Below are 19990 nucleotides of genomic sequence, written 5' to 3'. Positions count from 1 at the left end.
GGGCCTTAGAAAGCATCACTAGGAACAAAGCTAGTGGAGGTGATGGAATTCCAGTTGAGCTATTCCAAATCCTGAAAGATGATGCTGTGAAAGTGCTGCACTCAATATGCCAGCAAATTTGGAAAACTCAGCAGTGGCCACAGGACTGGAAAAGGTCAGTTTTCATTCCAATCCCAAAGAAAGGCGATGCTAAAGAATGCTCAAACTACCACACAATTGCACTCATCTCACATGCTAGTAAAGTAATGCTCAAAATTCTCCAAGCCAGGCTTCAGCAATATGTGAACTGTGAACTTCCAGATGTTCAAGCTGGTTTTAGAAAAGGGAGAGGAACCAGAGATCAAATTGCCAACATCCTCTGGATCATCGAAAAAGCAAGAGTTCCAGAAAAGCATCTATTTCTGCTTTATTGACTATGCCAAAGCCTTTGACTGTGTGGATCACAATAAACTGTGGAAAATTCTGAAAGAGATGGGAATACCAGACCACCTGACCTGCCTCTTGAGAAACCTATATGCAGGTCAGGAAGCAACAGTTAGAACTAGACATGAAACAACAGACTGGTTCCAAATAGGAAAAGGAGTACGTCAAGGCTGTATATTGTCACCCTGCTTACTTAACTTATATGCAGAGTACATTATGAGAAACGCTGGGCTGGAAGAAGCACAAGCTGGAATCAAGATTGCCGGGAAAGATATCAATAACCTCAGATATGCAGATGATACCACCCTTATGGCAAAAAGTGAAGAGGAACTAAAAAGCCTCTTGAAAGTGAAAGAGGAGAGTGAAAAAGTTGGCTTAAAGCTCAACATTCAGAAAACGAAGATCATGGCATCTGGTCCCATCACTTCATGGCAAATAGATGGGGAAACAGTGGAAACAGTGTCAGACTTTATATTTTTGGGCTCCAAAATCACTGCAGATGGTGATTGCAGCCATGAAATTAAAAGACGCTTACTCCTTGGAAGGAAAGTTATGACCAACCTAGATAGCATATTCAAAAGCAGGGACATTACTTTGCCAACAAAGGTCTGTCTAGTCAAGGCTATGGTTTTTCCAGTGGTCATGTATGGATGTGAGAGTTGGACTGTGAAGAAAGCTGAGTGCCATAGATTTGATGCTTTTGAACTGTGGTATTGGAGAAGACTCTTGAGAGTCCCTTGGACTGCAAGGAGACTCAACCAGTCCATTCTAAAGGAGATCAGTCCTGGGTGTTCATTGGAAGGACTGATGCTGAAGCTGAAACTCCAATACTTTGGCCACCTCATGTGAAGGGTTGACTCATTGGAAAAGACCCTGATGCTGGGAGGGATTGGAGGCAGGAGGAGAAGGGGGACGACAGAGGATGAGATGGCTGGATGGCATCACCGACTCGATGGACTTGAGTTTGGATAAACTCCAGGAGTTGGTTATGGACAGGGAGGCCTGGTGTGCTGTGATTCATGGGGTCGCAAAGAGTCGGACATGACTGAGCGACTGAACTGAACTGAACTGAAGAAGTCCTATGACAGAGAAACCCAATTTAACTTAACCTAGCACTCCCAGACTAATCTGGCCATAAAACTCACTTTCATGGTACATTTATCTCAGAGGATGCTGTTAGTCCACCATAAATTAATTAGAAAACTATGATCTAAGTGGGGCTTCCCAGGTGGCACTCCTGGTAAAGAACCTGCCTGCTAATGCAGGAGACTGAGAGATGCGGGTTCAATCCCTGGGTTGGGAGGATCCCCTGGAGAAGGACATGGTAACGCATAATACTACTCCCATAGTCTTGATTGGAGAATCCCATGGACACAGAAGCCTGGTGGGCTACAGTCCACAGGGTTGCAAAGAGTTGGACACTTAGTATGCACCCACGATCTAAATAAATGTAAGTAATAATCGTTACTAATTCTCATATCATTAAATTTGCTGTGGTGGGTAAGAAAATCTTGGAATAAGTTGTACCCTATTATTTCTGCCAACAATTAAGCCTTCAGGTAACTACTAAAATATAAGCCAGGTGGCATTCTTCCTCCTAAAAAAGGGCTCATGAAAATAGTTTGATTTGAAAAAATGTAAGGTTTCATCAAAACTTATCTCATCTCCAAGTTCCCCCACAGCATGCTCGAGTAAGTTTATTACCTTGAAAAGCTCAATGAAGCCACCACCCTTGGCAAAAAGAGTACTTGCTGTTCGGAGTAAGAACCTAATGTTTAACCTAACATTTAAACAGGTTAGATCTCCTCTGATGTAAAAATAACACATGTATTTTAGAGATGAGAAAAATAAAGTCCAGAGAGATTAAGTACCTTGCCCCTTTGGAAGGTTCAAATCCAAATGCCAACTACAAAATACTGTGTCCCCTGTAACATGGTGTTTCAAACTCTTACAACTCCTTTAAAGATCTGCTTAATTTTAACCCCTTATGAGTAAGTCGTCACCCTCTTGCAGTGCTTTTACCAGACAGAAGCATGCTTCCCAATCTTTAATGTCACAGCTGCCCAGAGTTCTATATTTTCCTGGTATGCTGGGGTAAATGGCACAGCCCTTCCAAGGAGAGGGGGTCAGGACCCTGGCACACACGGAGCCTGTCAACTGAGAGGCCCCCATACAAAATCTGAGTACAGTCAAAAGAAGTTCAACCTGTTGACTCTTTCCCTCCCACTGCCGGTTTCCAGCCTTAAAAATAAACACAAAAACAAAGCTACATGCAGTATCATTGGAAGAAAAACCACAAGTCCTAACCATTTGAACAGGGGAAGGTGACACAGGAGAAACCAAGGGGTCCGGATGGCACAGCTGAAACATCTCGGGTTTAAACTTGGCATTTGCTATCTTCACACATTCCTCAAGCGTCGTGATGAATGTATTACACGTGGCACTAAGTAGAGAAGAGGCTTCATTCATGTTCTGAAAAATAATATGCCAAGAGTTTAACAGACTCATACACAATTACGTGGATTCATATACCATCTTATAATCAAGTAATAATCATTACCTTCAATAGACACCTTATTAGATTATGTTCAAATCTATTTAAAATACATTACCTTAGAAAACTAAATCAGTGAACGAATAAAAATTCTCTCAGGCAAACAATATATGAAATTAGACTCCATGAAAAAATAACTCTTACACTTAAACCAAGCATCATATTGAAAAACCGTGTACAAAAATTTATCTTAAAAAAACCTAACCTAGACTGTAAGCCTCTAAGCATCAGAATTCCGAAGGTGATCACCGTAGTGGAGACAATGACTGAAGAGGCAGGCAGAATTCATGTCTCCCCCACGCACATTATCATACCATTTCCCTCTTGGTAGAATACAAACTCCCAAGGTTTTTTGTAAGACAGCAGAGTGCCCTGCTCCTGGGGGATGAATATAGACTGGTATAAGTCAGTCACGTCGATTCCACGATCCTTTGTCAAATACTCATTTTTCCTAGTTTCCACTGACTCAGACCAAAAAGATAATGAGAAGTCTGCTGGGGTTCTGGAATTTTCATCCTCTGATAAAAGCCAAGGTAGAGAGACTCTCTCTCTACTATGGCCACCCACTGCCTCCTGCTTCTATGAGACCTTGCAGTAGCATAGAAGGCTCAGCATGAGGAGAAAAAACCAACACACCAAGAACGGCAGAATGGAAGGAAGGAACAAGACTGGGTCCCTGACACTGTCCCTGAGCCACTGGAGCAGATGCGAGGGCACCTGCCACTGGAGAGCCTGCAATGAAACAGCAAGTAGCTTTAAGTTTAACATACCTACATCCAGAGACAACTGCCATGATCCTTCCCCAGTAGAAGGCCACAGTAGAAGCAGAAAGGTTTCGTGTTCCACTTCTCCCAAGTCAGGCAAAAGGGGACTGGGAACCATGCTGGCCTTTCACCCAGAGAGCAAGCAATAAGGCTCACTGTCCTACTTTATCAGAAAGAATGAGACTATTTCATAGACAGGTCTCATAAATCTGAATTTTGATTCTTACATCACTGTTCTAAGAGGATAAGAGGATTTTTTTTCAAGTTCTTTTATAAAGCCAAATTATTAACCCTCAATAGCTAAGCTAGAACCTTATTACAAAAGAAAGAACATAGCAGCTGTCCAGTGAACTCACGCAGTCAGTCTAGGGAACAGAGCCTGTAATGCTTCTTCCCCACCCCACCTATCAAATTATCAACTGGCTACAAAGACAGACCTTGATTCCTTGGAGAAATGTGCTGCCTGCTGCTTTATTCTGGTTCTACAGACCAAATCTAAAAGATCATACATGTTTCCAGAGAGTCTACAGTACAAGAGGTCTGAAGCTGAGAATAACTTGTCTTGAAAGTGCTCCTCGGTCACCTTACGTGAAGGTGCTCACCCACCGTGTGTCAGGAAAGCACAACCAGACAGGAAAGGGCCGTCTTGGATGTACCTCTATGCTGAGCGATGAATGACTCTCATCGTGGTGAACAAACTCTTGGATCGTATGAACTTGCTTCATTAGGAGGTCACAGTAGAGGCGAAGTTCAGACATTTTGGTTTTCAGAGACTCACTGGTTTCACTTATTTCTGAAAGGAACATGTGCAAACATTCAAACAGACCATTTTCATATTTTAGGGGCTAAGCAACAAAATGGAATCATTAAAAAGTAAGGCAATAGATATAAGTACCTATAGCTTAGGAGGTATGAGATCTTGAAAATAGAATGTAAAGTTTTTCCCTTTAGAGGAAACATCATCTTTTTGGATAACTAGAAAAAGCTGGCAGTCATATATCTGACACGAAGTTTAGGTAGATTAATTTCCAGAGAGGAGTTGATGACAATGAATGCCTTATACAGGATATTTCCATTCCGTTATTCATCTTTCATTTAATAAGTGATTGTATTTCTTTTTTTGTAAATTGGCTTTTCTTGTCCTTTATAATTGTCCTTTACAGTCCTTTTTCCAGTTCTGATTTTTGTTTTTCTCTTAATAATAAATAAATTGAAAATCTGTAAAAGTGCTTATGCATTAATAATAGCAATCTTTCATCCATTCAAAATACTACAGATATTTTTCAAGATCTTTCAGCTGTCTTTCACTTTTCTTTATTGTATTTCGGTATATAGGAGTTTTTAACTTTCATGTTGTTAAACTGCTCTATGTAAGCATTTATTTATTTTCTTTTGTTCCTTTCACAGCTTTATTTTCACATAATATTGTTTTAAGAATCTGTTTTAACTAAGAACCTACTTTTCTTTATTATCTCCAGACACACTAAACATCAGCCATAATCTTGGCCACTCACTTAGCAATACCTTCTAAATAGATGTGTGGGCAGCAGAGAAAGGAAAAGTAGTGCACACAGTGGATCCTGGTGCTTCTGCATATTCCTGGAGCCAGTGGCACTGCTTTGGTGCGAGCCACAAAGCCCCTGTAGCCAGACTGGACCACAGCAGCTCAGATCTGGCTGCCCATTTAACCTAACGTAAGTTAATTTCTACCCAAGTTTAAGGCCATTTTTTCTTTTTTATTGTAGTTATATTATATATACACACACACACATACATATATAACAAAATTCACTATTTTAACCATTTTTAAATATACAATTCAATGGCATTAAGACCATGCACATTATTACACAACCATTACTACCATCCATCTGCAAAACGTTTTCATTTTCCCAACTGAAACTCTACACACGTTAAACACTAACTCCCCTTTCCCCCCTCCCTTAATCCCTAGAAATCACCATTCTTTCTGTCTCTATGAAACAAAGACACAGGTGTAGAATTATACAATATTTGTCCTTTTGTGACTGGCTTATTTCATTTAGCATATATTCAACACTCATCAATGTAGGATTCATGGGAATTTCCTTCCTTTACAAGGCTGAATAATATTCCACTGTATGTAATATCATATTGTGCTTACCCATTCACCCAACTATAAACATTTGGGTTGTTTCTATCTTGTGGCTATTTTGACTACTCATTCTCTCTTATCCTACCCTTAACCATACTTTATCCATGATGTTCTTCCATATATTTGAAAAGTGTTTACATTCAACCCTTAGCCTTCATTTTGCAATATCCATATTTAGTTGCTTTCACTAATTTAAATAACTTCTGTTTTTAATTATAGAAATAATACATACTCTGAAAATTTTTGAAAATCGAAAAATATATAATAAAAAATACATAGAAAAAAACCCTGCAATCTCACAACCAAGATATAAATACTGTTATTATTTTCACATTATATTTGCACATAACTGAACCAATACCATAAAGTATTTGCTTGGCTTTTTATTTTTCTTTTTGGCCTTGCTGCGAGGCTTGGGGGATCTTGGTTTCCTGACCAGGGCTTGAACTTGGGGCCACGGCAGTGAAAGCAGCAAGCCCTAGCCACTGGACTGCAATGGAATTCCCTTGCTTGGCTTTTGAATTGGCAATATGTGAACATGGTAAAGTCAAAAGGTACAGCCACAGGGTATAAAGTGAAAAGTGAGTCTTCTTCTACAAATTCCCTTTGAAAAGGTAAGAACTTGACCAATACTTACATATTTTTCCTGAGCTGGCCAAGGAATGGCTATGTAATTTTGAATATTGCTCTTTTTAATTAATTATCATATGACTTTGGGCATTTCCTCACATCATCAAAATCCCTCCTAAACATTTTACAGGCTACAAAATATATCAGCCTACAGAAGCACTATATCGTTTACTGAACCTTTCCCCTAAATTTAAACCTTGGCAATATTTAGAAATTTTTCATTATAATGAACACTTATGTACACAGATCAACATTTCTGATTATTTATCTGGAATGAATTACTATAAATGAACATAACAATTTACATTTATGTTTTTTTTTTTAAAGTGTTTTTTAAAAAATGTTTTTTAAACATTTATGTTTAAGAAATATTTCCACCATGAAGGAAAAATGTATAGTTACCTTTTTCTTTTTTAGTCCTTGTATCAGTCAAACAGGCTTTGGAGCTCCCCAGAGCAACCAGCCACCTCTGTCTCTCAGCTGCATTCACCGCCTTCATGTAGAAATGCTGCTCTCCTGGAATGATTAATTCCATTCTCGTGTTGTCAGCTGAATGGACTATGATGATAAACAAAGGCGAGATACAGTCACGGACTTAAGTAATTTGGGGAAAATCAAATCATCACTTACTGTTAGAAATTTGAGACCTAAAACAACAAACTTTGATTCAAGATGCAGGCAGTACCACCTCCCTAAGGGGCTATCCAGGGGCACCCTCCAAGCCACCATTCTCACATATACCCAGATGGGCAGTCAAGTGGTGGTAGCACATGAAGAGAAAACAGCCAACAAATTAACTACTGAATGCGAGATCTAAGAACTCCCTCCCTTGGGGCCACCTGTACCACTGCCACACTTCCCATACTTTTTACTAATTTCTCTGAAAGCAGTTTGTGTTTTGGAACACTCCCCACCCCCCACCCAAACCTAGGATCAATTCAATTCAGTTCAGTCGCGTCCCTCTTTGCGACCCCATGAATCACAGCGCGCCAGGCCTCCCTGTCCATCACCAACTCCTGGAGTTCACCCAAACTCATGTGTATAGAGTCAGTGATGCCATCCAGCCATCTCATCCTCTGTCATCCCCTTCTCCTCTTGCCCCCAATCCCTCCCAGCATCAGAGTCTTTTCCAATGAGTTAACTCTTCACATGAGGTGGCCAAAGTACTGGAGTTTCAGCCTCAGCATCGATCCTTCCAATGAACACCCAGGACTGGTCTCCTTTAGGATGGACTAGTTGGATCTCCTGGCAGTCCAAGGGACTCTCAAGAGTCTTCTCCAACACCACAGTTCAAAAGCATCAATTCTTCAGTGCTCAGCCTTCTTCACAGTCCAACTCTCACATCCATACATGACCACTAGAAAAACCATAGCCTTGACTAGACGGACCTTTGTTGGCAAAGTAATAGCTCTGCTTTTGAATATGCTATCTAGGTTGGTCATAACTTTCCTTCCAAGGAGTAAGCGTCTTTTAATTTCATGACTGCAATCACCATCTGCAGTGATTTTGGAGCACCAAAAAATAGGAGCACCAAAAAATAAAGTCTGGCACTGTTTACACTGTTTCCCCATCTATTTCCCATGAAGTGATGGGACCAGATGCCATGATCTTAATTTTCTGAATGTTGAGCTTTGCTTGGCATAAAGTGCAATAAATGGTTAAGTAAAGTAACCTTCCATCAGAACAATAGTCCTCAAGCAATGAGCATCTCATAATAACCGGGAAAACATGAGCATTTTGAAGATCTCCTCTTCCTCTCCACCCTCCTCCTCCTCTCCTACACTACCCCCACCCTGGATCTCAGACAAAAGAAAGCTAACCAAGAATTATACTGAGCCAATCCTCAATCTTTGCTGTAAGATTAATTTCTGTTATATTGTCATTAATCAACAAATATTTACTCTGCTCAGAGCAGTGCTTGTAGAGAGGAAGATAGAAGAGGGGAAAAAAAGGTGTCTTTGCTCTAACAGAGGAAATAATTTTATCCAGGCAACAAACTAATACACTAAAAATAAAGCACTGAAATGTTGAACTCTTTGGTACAGAGACATCATGTGTGATTACAACGAAAGGTAAGAAGCAGCAGAAAGCAAAAAAGTTTAAGGATCTGATGACAGCAGAACTTGGTTAAGAGAAAAATAGCACAAGAAAAGGCCTAGATAACGAACTGAACACAATATGTACTGAGGGTATCAGGAGATAGGCCTAAATAGAGCCTTGTGTTGGATTACAAAATGATACATTCATGAATAAACAAGCTGGGTGGAGTCAAATGATGAGGAGCCCAGAAAGTTTGGCAGAAGCCCTAACTTAGATGATCAATTACTGAAAATACTGACCAGATGCTCAGTGTACAATGGCAAATAAGTACCACAAAAGCTCTGTTATCCTATTATTCTACTTATAAAAACCATTCTTGGGTATTTTGTTGTTGGTCACTAACTCATGTCCGACTCTTTGTGACCCCATGGAATGCAGCACACCAGTCTTCCCTGTCCTTCACTATCTCCCAAGTTTCCTCAAACTCATGTCCATTGAGTCAGTGATGCCATCCAACCATCTCATCCTCTGTCACCCCCTTCTCCTGCTCTCAATCTTTCTCAGCATCAAGATCTTTTCCAATCAGTCAGTTCCTCCCATCAAGTGGCCAAAGTACTGGAGCTTCAGCCAAGCATCAGTTCTTCCAATGAATATTCAAGGTTGATTTCCTTTAGGACTGACTGATTTGATCTCCTTGCTGTCCAAGGGACTCTCAAGAGTCTTCTTCAGCACAATTCACAATTCAAAAGCATCAATTATTTGGAGTTCAGCCTTCTTTATGGTCCAACTCTCACATCCGTACATGACTACTGGAAAAATCACAGTTTTGACTATACGGACCTTTGTCAGGAAAGTGATATCTCTGCTTTTTAATAAATTGTTTAGGTTTGTGATAGGTATTCTTCCAAGGAGCAAGCACCTTTTAATATCATGGCTGCAGTCATTGCCACAGTGATTTTGGAGCCCAAGAAAATAAAATCTGTTACTGCTTCCACTTTTTCCCCATCTATTTGCCATGAAGTGATGGGTCTGGATGCCATGATCTTCGTTTTTGAATGCTGAGTCTTAAGCCAGCTTTTTCACTCCTCTTTTACCCCCATCAAGAGGCCTTTCAGTTCCTCTACTTCCCTTATAGTTTTATAAAATATTGGCTACGTCCCCTGGCTGTACAATATATCCTTGTAACTTATTTATTTCATACACAGTAGTCTGTACCCCTTAATCCCTTACCCCTGTTTTATTCCTTCTCTCTCCCTGCTCCCCAGTGGTAACCACTAGCTTGCTTTCTACATCTCTAAGTCTGCTTCCTTGTACCTTACTATTTTAACAAAGGTCAAGAATAATCTTTTCTAGAACCTCCTGGCAGTCCAGGGGTTAAGACTCCACATTCCCAATGCAGAGGACACAGGTTCAATCCCTGGTCTGGGAACCAAGATCCCACATGACTCATGGAGGAGCCAAAAAAAGGACAGTTTCTTTAATATCCATTAATGTTGAATGTATGAATAAGAAATGCCTCCCTCAGCAACTCCACTCCAGTTCTAGATATATACTGAACAGAAACACAGATATATGTTCAACAAAACAAATACATGAGAATGCTTATGGCAGCTTTACTTATTACAGTCCCTAAACTGAAAAAACACCCATCAATACTAGAATGGAGAGCTAATCACACAATAAAAATATTACATATCAATAAGAATGGTGACTGTTACACAGAACAATTTAGATGGCTTTCACAAACATAATATTTAGTTAAAGAAGCTGGACACACAAAAAAATACTGATCTATTCCATTTATAAAATGCTCAAGAGCAGACAATACTTTATCTATGGTGGTAAAAGTCAGATTAATGGTAACCTTTTAGAGAGATTAGTGGCTCAGGGAACATGATTATTATCCCCGCATCTGGAATGCTGACAATATTCTAATTCTTGATTTGGACTGTAATTACATGATTATATTCAGTATTTTGGCATTCATAAGGCTGAATATTGGAAGATTTATGCCCACTTCTGTATCTTACTCTTTAAACAAACAAGGACAATAAAAATGCTGCCATGGCTTGAAAAAGTTCTAGAGTTGCCTTAGAATTCTGCCACTAATAGTCTTTAAATATCCTCAAGGTTGTCAAATCTTTGAACTTTGAATGCAATTTGATTTATGACAAGAGTCAGTATCTCATTTGGAATCAAATCTGAGGAATAAGATTAAATAAAACCATCATTTTAAAAATAAAAATTCATGCTTTGAATGTGCTTTTCTTGTGTGATTTATAAAAATAAACAAAATTAGTTCAGGGATAAACCTCATATAGTTCAGGGACTACGCATGTAACAGGCCCACCAGGGTGAAGTGTTCCTATATCTTACGTAGCCATGAACCCCTGTGTGGTTTAACACTCCTTGCTCTAGTGCTTTATCTTTTCCTTCAATTCTCTTTAAAGAATTCAATACTTTTCATTATCATTTTCTCTGCTCTCTCCTACCTGCCTGTACCCCACATACCCCAACTATGCACACAAATGAATCAATGGTCCACAAAACCTTCCTTTATGAAAATTACAGCAGGACTTAAACTGCTTTATTTCTCCCCTTTTGAAAAAGCACAGTATGGGGAAAAAAAAAAATGGGGAGGGTAACTTTACAGTAGAGAAATCTGATAGACACTGCTTTAGCCAGGTGGTCAAGGTTAATGTCAAGAGTAATGTGTCAGCTCTCTCAGGTCCTAACTACCAAGATGACCAAAAGAGAAGGAACAATAGCCGTTCCTAAAAGGGCTATAGCCACGTGCAGCCTATTCACTGCACCAGCTCTGCCCATTGTGTGCCCAACGACACCATTAAGGCCATTCAAAAGTTCATCACTGAAAACACAGTAGAGGCCACAGCCATCAGGGACATTTCAGAAGCAAGTGTTCTATGCCTATGTGCTTCCCCAGCTGTACTTATGTTGAAACTACATTCCTGCATGAGTTGTGCCAGTCAGAGGCACAGGACTCATTCTCGTGAAGCCCAGATGGACCAAACACCCCGACCCCAGTTTAGACCTGCAGGAGCTGCCCCATGACCTCCACCAAAGCCCATGTAAGGAGCTAGGTCCTTATACACTGAAGAAAAACCATCCTCTCCAAAAAAATTAAAATAGAAATTATACTTTGGGGAAAAAAAGTGGGCTATCATGTTGATAGCAAGTACTCCTGGTACAATGTGATGAGAAGGGCACTTTACCTCTGTGATCTTCCTCCCTAAAACCCAGAAGCCCAGTCTAATCATGCGGGAAACATCAGACAAATTCCAATAAAGGGACTTCCTACAATATTCCTGATAGTACTCCTGGAAACTCTCAAGATCATAAAAAAAGAAGAAAAGGAAAACATCTCTATAACCCAGAAGAGCTTATCTGCAGTTTAGCAAAAAACCAGAGTTTACAACTCTGAGTTCATACTTCACAAATCTACTTCGCTGGCCTCATCTTCTTTGAGTTGAGCTCCCAATCTTTACAATACCTTTCAATGAGAATGAGAAAAAAAAAACAAAAAACACTTGTAGACTTAGCATGGACGCTCAAAGTGGCATCCACAAGAAACTGTTATTCAAGTCCAAATTGGAAGACTAACACTTGTACTTTGAATTTCATGTCTAAGTATTTTTATAGAGGGAGAAACATAAAAAACTCGTGCTTAACAACACTAAGTACCATTTCTGAATGCTATGGAGATAAATGGCACTAGAAAATACCTACCTGGTTTTCTCCTCTTTTTGCAGTATGCTGAAGAAACTATCAATTACCTAACTTCAGATTCATCTAGTTCAATATATTCACTTACCTTTAATTTCACAAACTGCCATCTTTATACTTCCTTTGCTTCCTTTGCAAACGTCATCTTGAGAATCATAGTAGGACAGGATTCCATTATCTAAAACAAACCAACGAGGCTGCCAACCTACAAAGATCATAAACAACAAAAGATTGATAAAAAGTTACATTCCTCACACTGAAAACTAGGATTGCAAAATTTACTATCCACGTCATTTCTTGATTCTAAAATAACATTCTAACAATGAAATTTTTAACTGCCAAGATCTGCCCGAAATACTTTTGCATCAATCTCCATTTTGTTGGGAGAGATTTCTGGAGAAACCTCTAGAGCAGCATAAATATGGGGAACGACACCTTTATCCTGCCTCACAATCCTCTCATCAACAACCCATCAGATCTATCTTTAATAATCGCTCTACATACAGAGTGCAACACAAACTGCTCATTTTTTCTAATGGAACGAGTTATGATGTAATGGAAAAAGCAACAGAAGACATGGATGCTAGTTCCAGTTCTACTTTCATTTTTCAGTTGAGTTGCTGTTGTTGTTTAGTTGTTAAGTCATGTCCAACTCTTCTGCAACCCCATGGACAGCAGCCCGCCAGGCTCCTCTGTCCATGGAATTTCCCAAGCAATAAAACTGGAGAGGGTTGCCATTTCCTTCTCCAGGGGATCTTCCCAAGCCAGAGATTGAACCAACGTCTCCTGCCTTAGCAAGCGGATTCTTGAGCCACCTGGGAAGCCCTTTAGTTGAATAACCTGGGAAAAATCTTTTCATCTAATAAATATCAAAAATTTCCAATCTTCAAAATAAGTGGATTGAACAAGAAGTCCTCTCAGGTGCCATCCAGCTGTCTAATTCTGCAATGTGATCTTCCTCTCTTCTATAAAACACTTTGCCTAAGCAAACTCCTAAGAACTTCAAACTATGGTACACTTGCACTCATTTCACATGATAGAAAGGTAATGCTCAAAATCCTTCAAGTTAGGCTTCAGCAGAACATGAGCCAAGAACTTCCAGATGTACAAGCTGGGTTTAGAAAAGGCAGAGGAAACTGCCTGAGATCAAACTGCCAACATTCATTGGATCATAGAGAAAGCAAGAGAATTCCAGAAAAACATCTGCTTCATTGACTACACGAAAGCCTTTGACTGTGTGGATCACAACAAACTGTGGAAAATCTTAAAGAGATGTGAATACCAAACCACCACCGCACCTGTCTCCTGAGAAACTTGTACGCAGATCAAGAAGCAACAGTTAGAATTGGATATGGAACAACAGACTGGTTCAAAACTGGGAAAGGAGTATGACAAGACTGTATATTGTCACTCTGCTTATTTAACTTATATGCAGAGTACATCACATGAAATGCCAGGCTGGATGAATCACAGGCTGGAATATAGATTACTGGGAGAAATAGCAATAACCTCAGATATGCAGATGACACCACCTTAATGGCAGAAAGTGAAGAGGAACTACAGAGTCTCTTCATAAAGGTGAAAGAGGAGAGTGAAACAGCTGGCTTAAAACTCAACATTCAAAAAAACTAAGATCATGGCATCTGGTCCCATCACTTCATGGCAAATAGATGGGGAAAAAGTGGAAGCAGTGACAGACTTTATTTTCTTGGGCTCCAAAATTACTGTAGAAGGTGACTTCAGCCATGAAATTTAAAAGACATTTGCTCCTTGGAAGGAAAGCTATGACAAACTTCAACAGTATATTAAAAAGCAGAGACATCACTTTGCCGACAAAGGTACAGTCAAAGCTACGGTTTTTCCAGTAGTCATGTACAGATGTGAGAGTCGGACCAAAAAGAAGGCTGAGCATCAGAGAACTGATGCTTTCAAATTGTGGTGTTGGAGAAGACTCTTGAGAGTCCCAATCCTAAAGGAAATCAACCCTGAATATTCACTGGATGGACTGAATGTGAAGCTGAAACTCCAATACTTCAGCCAACTGATGCGAAGAGCTGACTCACTGGAGAAGACTCTGATGCTGGGAAAGACTGAGGGCAGGAGAAGGGGATGGAGACAGAGGATGAAATGGTAGAGAGCATCACCGACTCAATGGACATGAGTTTGAGCAAACTCCAGGAGACAGTGAAGGAGAAGGGAGCCAGGCATGCTGCAGTCCAGGGGTTGCAAAGAGTTGGATACAACTTAGCAACTGAACAACAGCCAGAACACCACCACCAACCCCCTTGCACACAGTGAGTGCCAAAAGAATTCCAGTCTCTTACAGAGAAGTTGCATACCCTGTGGTGAGAGCATGGGTTCCCATCACTCCTTTCTCTTTGCCCTGCTTACACAGCACAGGCAGAAGTGCTAGACACTGAAAATAATTCATTTAATTAGTGTTTATTCAGTGCTACAGAACACAACTTATCACAGATTTGGCTCCAATGCAACGGTGGGGATGAGGATGAGGGCTTTCCTTGAAGCTTAACTTCTACTCTTTGCAATCAAACTCAAGTGTTCCCTGAAATCTTATCAAGCATGCACTGATTTACAACGGTTCACTGATTAATAACAGGGTGACCATGCTGGAGGCAGTATGACTGCCCTTGTTCTTTCTGTGACTATTAAATCACCATTCAGCCTGGTCACTTTAGACACTGACTGCTATATGATTAATCAGTTCAGTTTTTATGGGTCAAATAGTACCAAGACAGAGACAGATAGGGAATTCATTCTTAAACCCTGATATAGACTCAGGATTTACCTCCCCAAAAGGTTTTACCGGTTACGCTTTCGAAATGACAATGCTGAGTTATCATAAAAAGATTAAATTTCACAGTAGAGAACATGGTAATATCGTTCAGAGGGATGGATATCCAAAACCAAGTTTCAGATGCTTGGAAAATTCTTTTTATGAAACACTATATTCCTTAATGAGGCCTAGCAAATTGGTACATGAACTTTATCTTGTTCATCACTACATTCCCAGAACGTAGGAAAGATGCCTGGCAGATACCAGGTGCTTTAAAAAAAAAAAAAAAATGTGATTGAGTGAATGAATAATTAAATACTAGAAAATTAAGATATTGCCTGTTACCCATGAGAGTATGGGGCTTCCCAGGTGGCTCAGTGGTAAAGAACCCACCTGTAATGCAGGAGAGGTGGGTTCAATCCCTGGGTTGGGAAGATCCCCTGGAGGAGGAAATGGCTACCTACTCTAGTACTCCTGCCTGGAAAATTCCATGGACAGAGGGGCCTGGTGGTCCATGGAGTTGAAGAGTCAGACACAACTGAGCGACTGAGCGCACATATGAGAGCAGAGATATGCAGTTTATCCACGAGAGTATACTGTACTGGGCATGCATAGAAATGATGAAAATGGTTTCTTTCCAAACATTAATTCAGCCTGACAAACTGTAAGCAGCGTACGGTGAAAATGCACTCCTCTACCCCAGGTCCATTGTCTTTATGGAACACATTGTGATTTTGTAAGCTTGCGTTATTGTGATTCAGAATCTCTTTCAAATAAATATTGAGCAGAATGATTCATTTAGAATTTATACCAACTTGAGAGGTGACTATAGTTAAATATATTAATCTAATTAAGACTGCTATTAAGAGCGTCCCTGGTGGCTCAAATGGTAAAGACTGCTATTGACCTTCTCTACATACCTCTTTGAAGAAATAATTAATAAAATCATCTCAACTGATTCACACATATATATGAGGACTATATCTGCAAAAAAGATTCATAGGTATTCCCTTTTTTACTACCTTTTTAAAACACATGTTTTTTAATCTCAAACTATTAAATGTTACTGAAATTCTTATTCTCTACAAAGGATTCTCAAAGAACACTGTCATGGAACTGGAAGGTTCCTTAAAGATCACAGTATGAACAGTCACTCATCCTTCTGACCTAAGATGAACTAAAAGTAATAATAAGCATGCCACTGAGCCAAATTTAAATATTAAGAAGAGCTCTTCCAAATAAAAGATTTCATTTTATCAAACTCCTATGCGCCATACTAGCAGTGAACTTAAATGCTCTACAAAGATAAAAACTTCAAGCACACAAGGTTAAAAGCACAACTAGCTGGAGGGTCACTAGACTACACTTCGTTCCTGGAATAAATTATGACTTATCTTAGTAATCACCCATTGCTCTGGGCTACACATAAGAGGTTCCTCACATGAACTCCCAAGACACTGTGCTTATGCATATTTGCAATGAGATGATTCATTTGCATCTCAAAACATAGTAGCTAGGGTCTCAAAGTTAAACTCAACAGTATATCTGTTCTCACAACTGCCCATGTGAAAATTCGTAATAAAAAAAAATTTGCATCATTTTTCTAATGTTTTTCCTTAAAACATGTTATAGAAATAAAGTGTTTGACATTTTAATGCAACAAAACATCTATGTATCATATAAAGCATTTGCTGCTATAAATCTGTTTTTAGCATTCCAATTAATAAAAAAAAGAGACAATTGTAGCTCAGTGCTTATGTCTTAAAAAGTGTTCATGTGCAGATTTTGCACAAGTTTAGATGTACACAAGATGAACGTACCATACAATTGCTTTTGGCTGAGTGAACAAGCAGGCAGCAAATACTGGCCTATTACACTAAACCAAGATACCTGTTTGCCATTTAACCATATTTTAAATCCATTCCTTTTCCTCTAATTTAGTGAGATCATAGAATTCTGGAGTTGAAAAACACCTTCAGGATAAACTAGTTGATAGTTGATCACCCTGGCACTATCAGTCTCAGATCTTGAGAGAAAAAATGATTTGTTCTTACCATTAGTTGATGGCAGGGATGGGACTACAACTCAGATTTAAGTCTCTTTTAATAAGCCAGACTGTTGGTGTTACGGAAAAGAGCCCTTCCCGGCTGGTCTCTCATTGCTGCAGAAACACCTAGCTTTTTGGAATTATTCCTTTCAATCCACCTCACGAGTGAAACTGACTTGCCGGCTCCACCTTCTTTCCTGTACTTTCTCCCACAATTTCTCGCACACTTAACTGAATTCCAAAGCACAAGCATAACTCATTGACAATCAACCTCTAAGAGAATATGATCTTGGAAAAGCTTCCAAAATCTTGCTTGTTATGCTCGAACGACTTCAACAAGAGAACTTTTAAAATAAACCGTGTTGCTAAACAAAATTAAAAGATATAGTGAAAAGATTTCTTAAAACGAAAACTTGATCTTAAAGGGTTCATTCCAGTCCTATGTCCCAACAACTCAGTTATTAACAGAATACTGCATTAAGTGCGAGTAAAGACAGAGATTGCATCAACATATGTAGAGTAAGAATGGTTCCGGAAGCTAGAGGAGGAAAGAGAAGTATTATTACACAGGCAAAGAAGTGGTCAGGTGCACTTCCCACCGTCAGGAGGATGGTGCGCAGTCTCGAACTATCCCCTCAAGAAGCCAAATGGGTACTTACAAGGGACAGAGAGAGGGATTAAACCCGGAAACCAAACAGCCGGTTTCGCTGTGGGGTTCCCCCTGGCAGGCAAAGGAAGGAGGAGTCCCTGACCCGCCTTCTCCTCAGCCTGCCCGCCGGAGCCCCCCGCCGCCCCCCGGGACACCCGACCCCATCATACCCGTCAGATAGTTGGTCCACTTGTACAGAACCCCCTCCATGCTTCACAGCCCTGCGCCGAGCATCCTCCTGGCCCAGCGCCAGCCGAAGTGATGCGGGAAACGCAGAGCCTGGGCAACCCCTCCCCGCCCGCCCGGGCCCCGCCCCCGGCGCCCCCAGCGCCCCCAGCCGGCACCAAGCCGCCCTCAGGCCGCGCGCGCCGCAGGGACGTGGCGGCCCTCAAAGGCCCGGACGGCGGCCGCTGCGTGGAGCTCGGGAGCCGCGAGACGTGGGCTCAGGCATCCCCGGGCTAGCCCCCGAGGAGGCGGCGGCAAAATCGCGACCCCGGCCGGCCTTCCGTTCGCGTTTCCGCTGCCGAGCGCTCCCTCCTTCTAGCCCGCCTTCCTTCCACCCCGGGTTGCCCGTTTATTTTCATTGACCCCGACGTCGCTTTCACTTCCTGGATGAAAGGGGCCGGCGCGTCCCGGGAAACCCCTCCCCGGCGGCGGGGCTGGAGGAGCGGGCGCGGCCTACAGCCCCTTCACCGAGCCAGAGGCTACGCGAAGAGGGCGGGCCAGAGTCCTGACTCCTCCTCATTCTCCTACAGACCCTTGGCTGGCGTCTTACGGGATCCCACTCTCATCCCGGACGCTGAGTCCTGGGCCGACCGCTCCCCGGTATTCTGGGGCCTAAGCCTCAGGGCCCAGAACTAGCGCACGCAGACTCCACTGTGCTCGCAGCCCCTGAACCAACCCGAGGACTAGCCCCCAGCGCATTCGTCAGTCAGGCGCTGATTTAGGTCTCTCAGGTTTTCCCGTTATTGAGCCTCCGGTCCCTCCGGTGGTTGCTTTTAAAAAAATTAAAGATTTCCTATTTATGTTAACTTTGCATCTTCTTCACATTCGGGGGATCTGAGAAATTATCTCCTAGGAAGGTGGTGTGCCTCTGAGAGTCTTCCGGCAGGGAACAGAGAGGGGCCCCAAGGAATTGTCACCACGCAATATATCTTAGCCACTACTTCATTTAGAACATAAAACATGGGAGCAAGCTTTGGAGTTTATTTAAAAAATGAAAGTCTCCCCTCGCTTTTAGGATTTTTTAAAATTCTATTTGGAAATGACCATCCTTATGTATGCTGCTGCTGCTGTTTAATCTTAAACTGTGTCAACTCTTTGCGACCCATGGATTATAGCCCGCCAAGCTCTTCTGTCCACAGGATTTCCCAGGCAAAAATACTGGAGTGGGTTGCCATTCCTTCTCCAGGGTTATCTTCGCGACCCAGGGATCGAACCCACATCTGGAGCCCTATCCCCATGTATAACTGACAATAATTTTCAGATGTATGGAATTTTGCACACTTTAAAGCTTAAAGCAGCCTCACTGATGCTGCTTTTCTTAGCATCACCGAGGTAGGTAATATCTCCCATTGGAGAACCAGGCTTTAGCTGAAGTCCTAGTTTGGGTAAGAGTATTCGCCTGGAAATACAGTGAATTGATGGTTAGATGGCCAGATGGATATGATAATATACAAGTAGTGGGTTTAAGACCGCGGTGATGGGATAGTAAAATTCATTGTATATATTATAAAGTTTTTCTACTAAAATGTCGAAGGTGAGCATATACGACTCAAAAACTCATATACGACTTTTGTGTCAGACTTGGTCATATCCCTGCTGCGTATTAACTGTGTGAGATTAAAATAGAATGCCCAAGACTCAAATTACCTCGTTTTCTCGTCTGTGGAACGTGGATAATGACATCTCAAAGAGTTGGTAAGAAAAGCAACAGCATGAAATTTACCCGCACCTCAGTTCAGTTCAGTCGCTCAGTTGTGTCTGACTCTACACAACCCCATGGACTGCAGTACACCAGGCTTCCCTGTCCATCATCTCCCATAGCTTACTCAAACTCATGTCCATTGAGTCGGTGATGCTATCCAACCATCTCATCCTCTATTGTCCCCTTCTCCTCCCACCTTCAATCATTCCCAGCATCAGGGTCTTTTCAAGTGAGTCAGTTCTTCACATCAGGTGACCAAAGGACTGGAGTTTGTTTCAGCATCA

General features: G+C 41.2%; 1 protein-coding gene and 1 pseudogene across 2 annotated transcripts in view; one reads left to right on the top strand and one right to left on the bottom strand.

The window, feature by feature from the left end:
• The window catches only part of PLEKHA3 (pleckstrin homology domain containing A3), a 28419-nt gene extending 10030 nt beyond the window's left edge, over positions 1–18389 (bottom strand). The window contains exons 1-5 of one of the 2 annotated variants that reach the window (XM_086360290.1): positions 17950–18389; positions 12378–12494; positions 6908–7063; positions 4398–4534; positions 2731–2895 (exon numbers count right to left, since the gene is read on the bottom strand). In XM_086360290.1, coding sequence (XP_086216416.1) covers positions 2731–2895; positions 4398–4534; positions 6908–7063; positions 12378–12494; positions 17950–17989 — 615 coding nt within the window. In that variant the 5' untranslated portion in view covers positions 17990–18389. The remainder of the gene's footprint in view (positions 1–2730; positions 2896–4397; positions 4535–6907; positions 7064–12377; positions 12495–17949) is intronic. The other variant, XM_086360297.1, reaches the window with a different exon arrangement.
• LOC147378644 (small ribosomal subunit protein eS26 pseudogene) lies at positions 11162–11638 on the top strand (annotated as a pseudogene).
• Positions 18390–19990: the final 1601 nt, after the last annotated feature.

This window comes from Bos grunniens, chromosome 2 (genome assembly GCF_055505025.1).
Source record: "Bos grunniens cultivar Pamir isolate PY7600 chromosome 2, Bosgru_T2T1.0, whole genome shotgun sequence".
NCBI classification, from domain to species: domain Eukaryota; kingdom Metazoa; phylum Chordata; class Mammalia; order Artiodactyla; family Bovidae; genus Bos; species Bos grunniens.
Note: the sequence above shows the minus strand (reverse complement) of the source record. Positions and strands in the feature narration are given on the sequence as shown.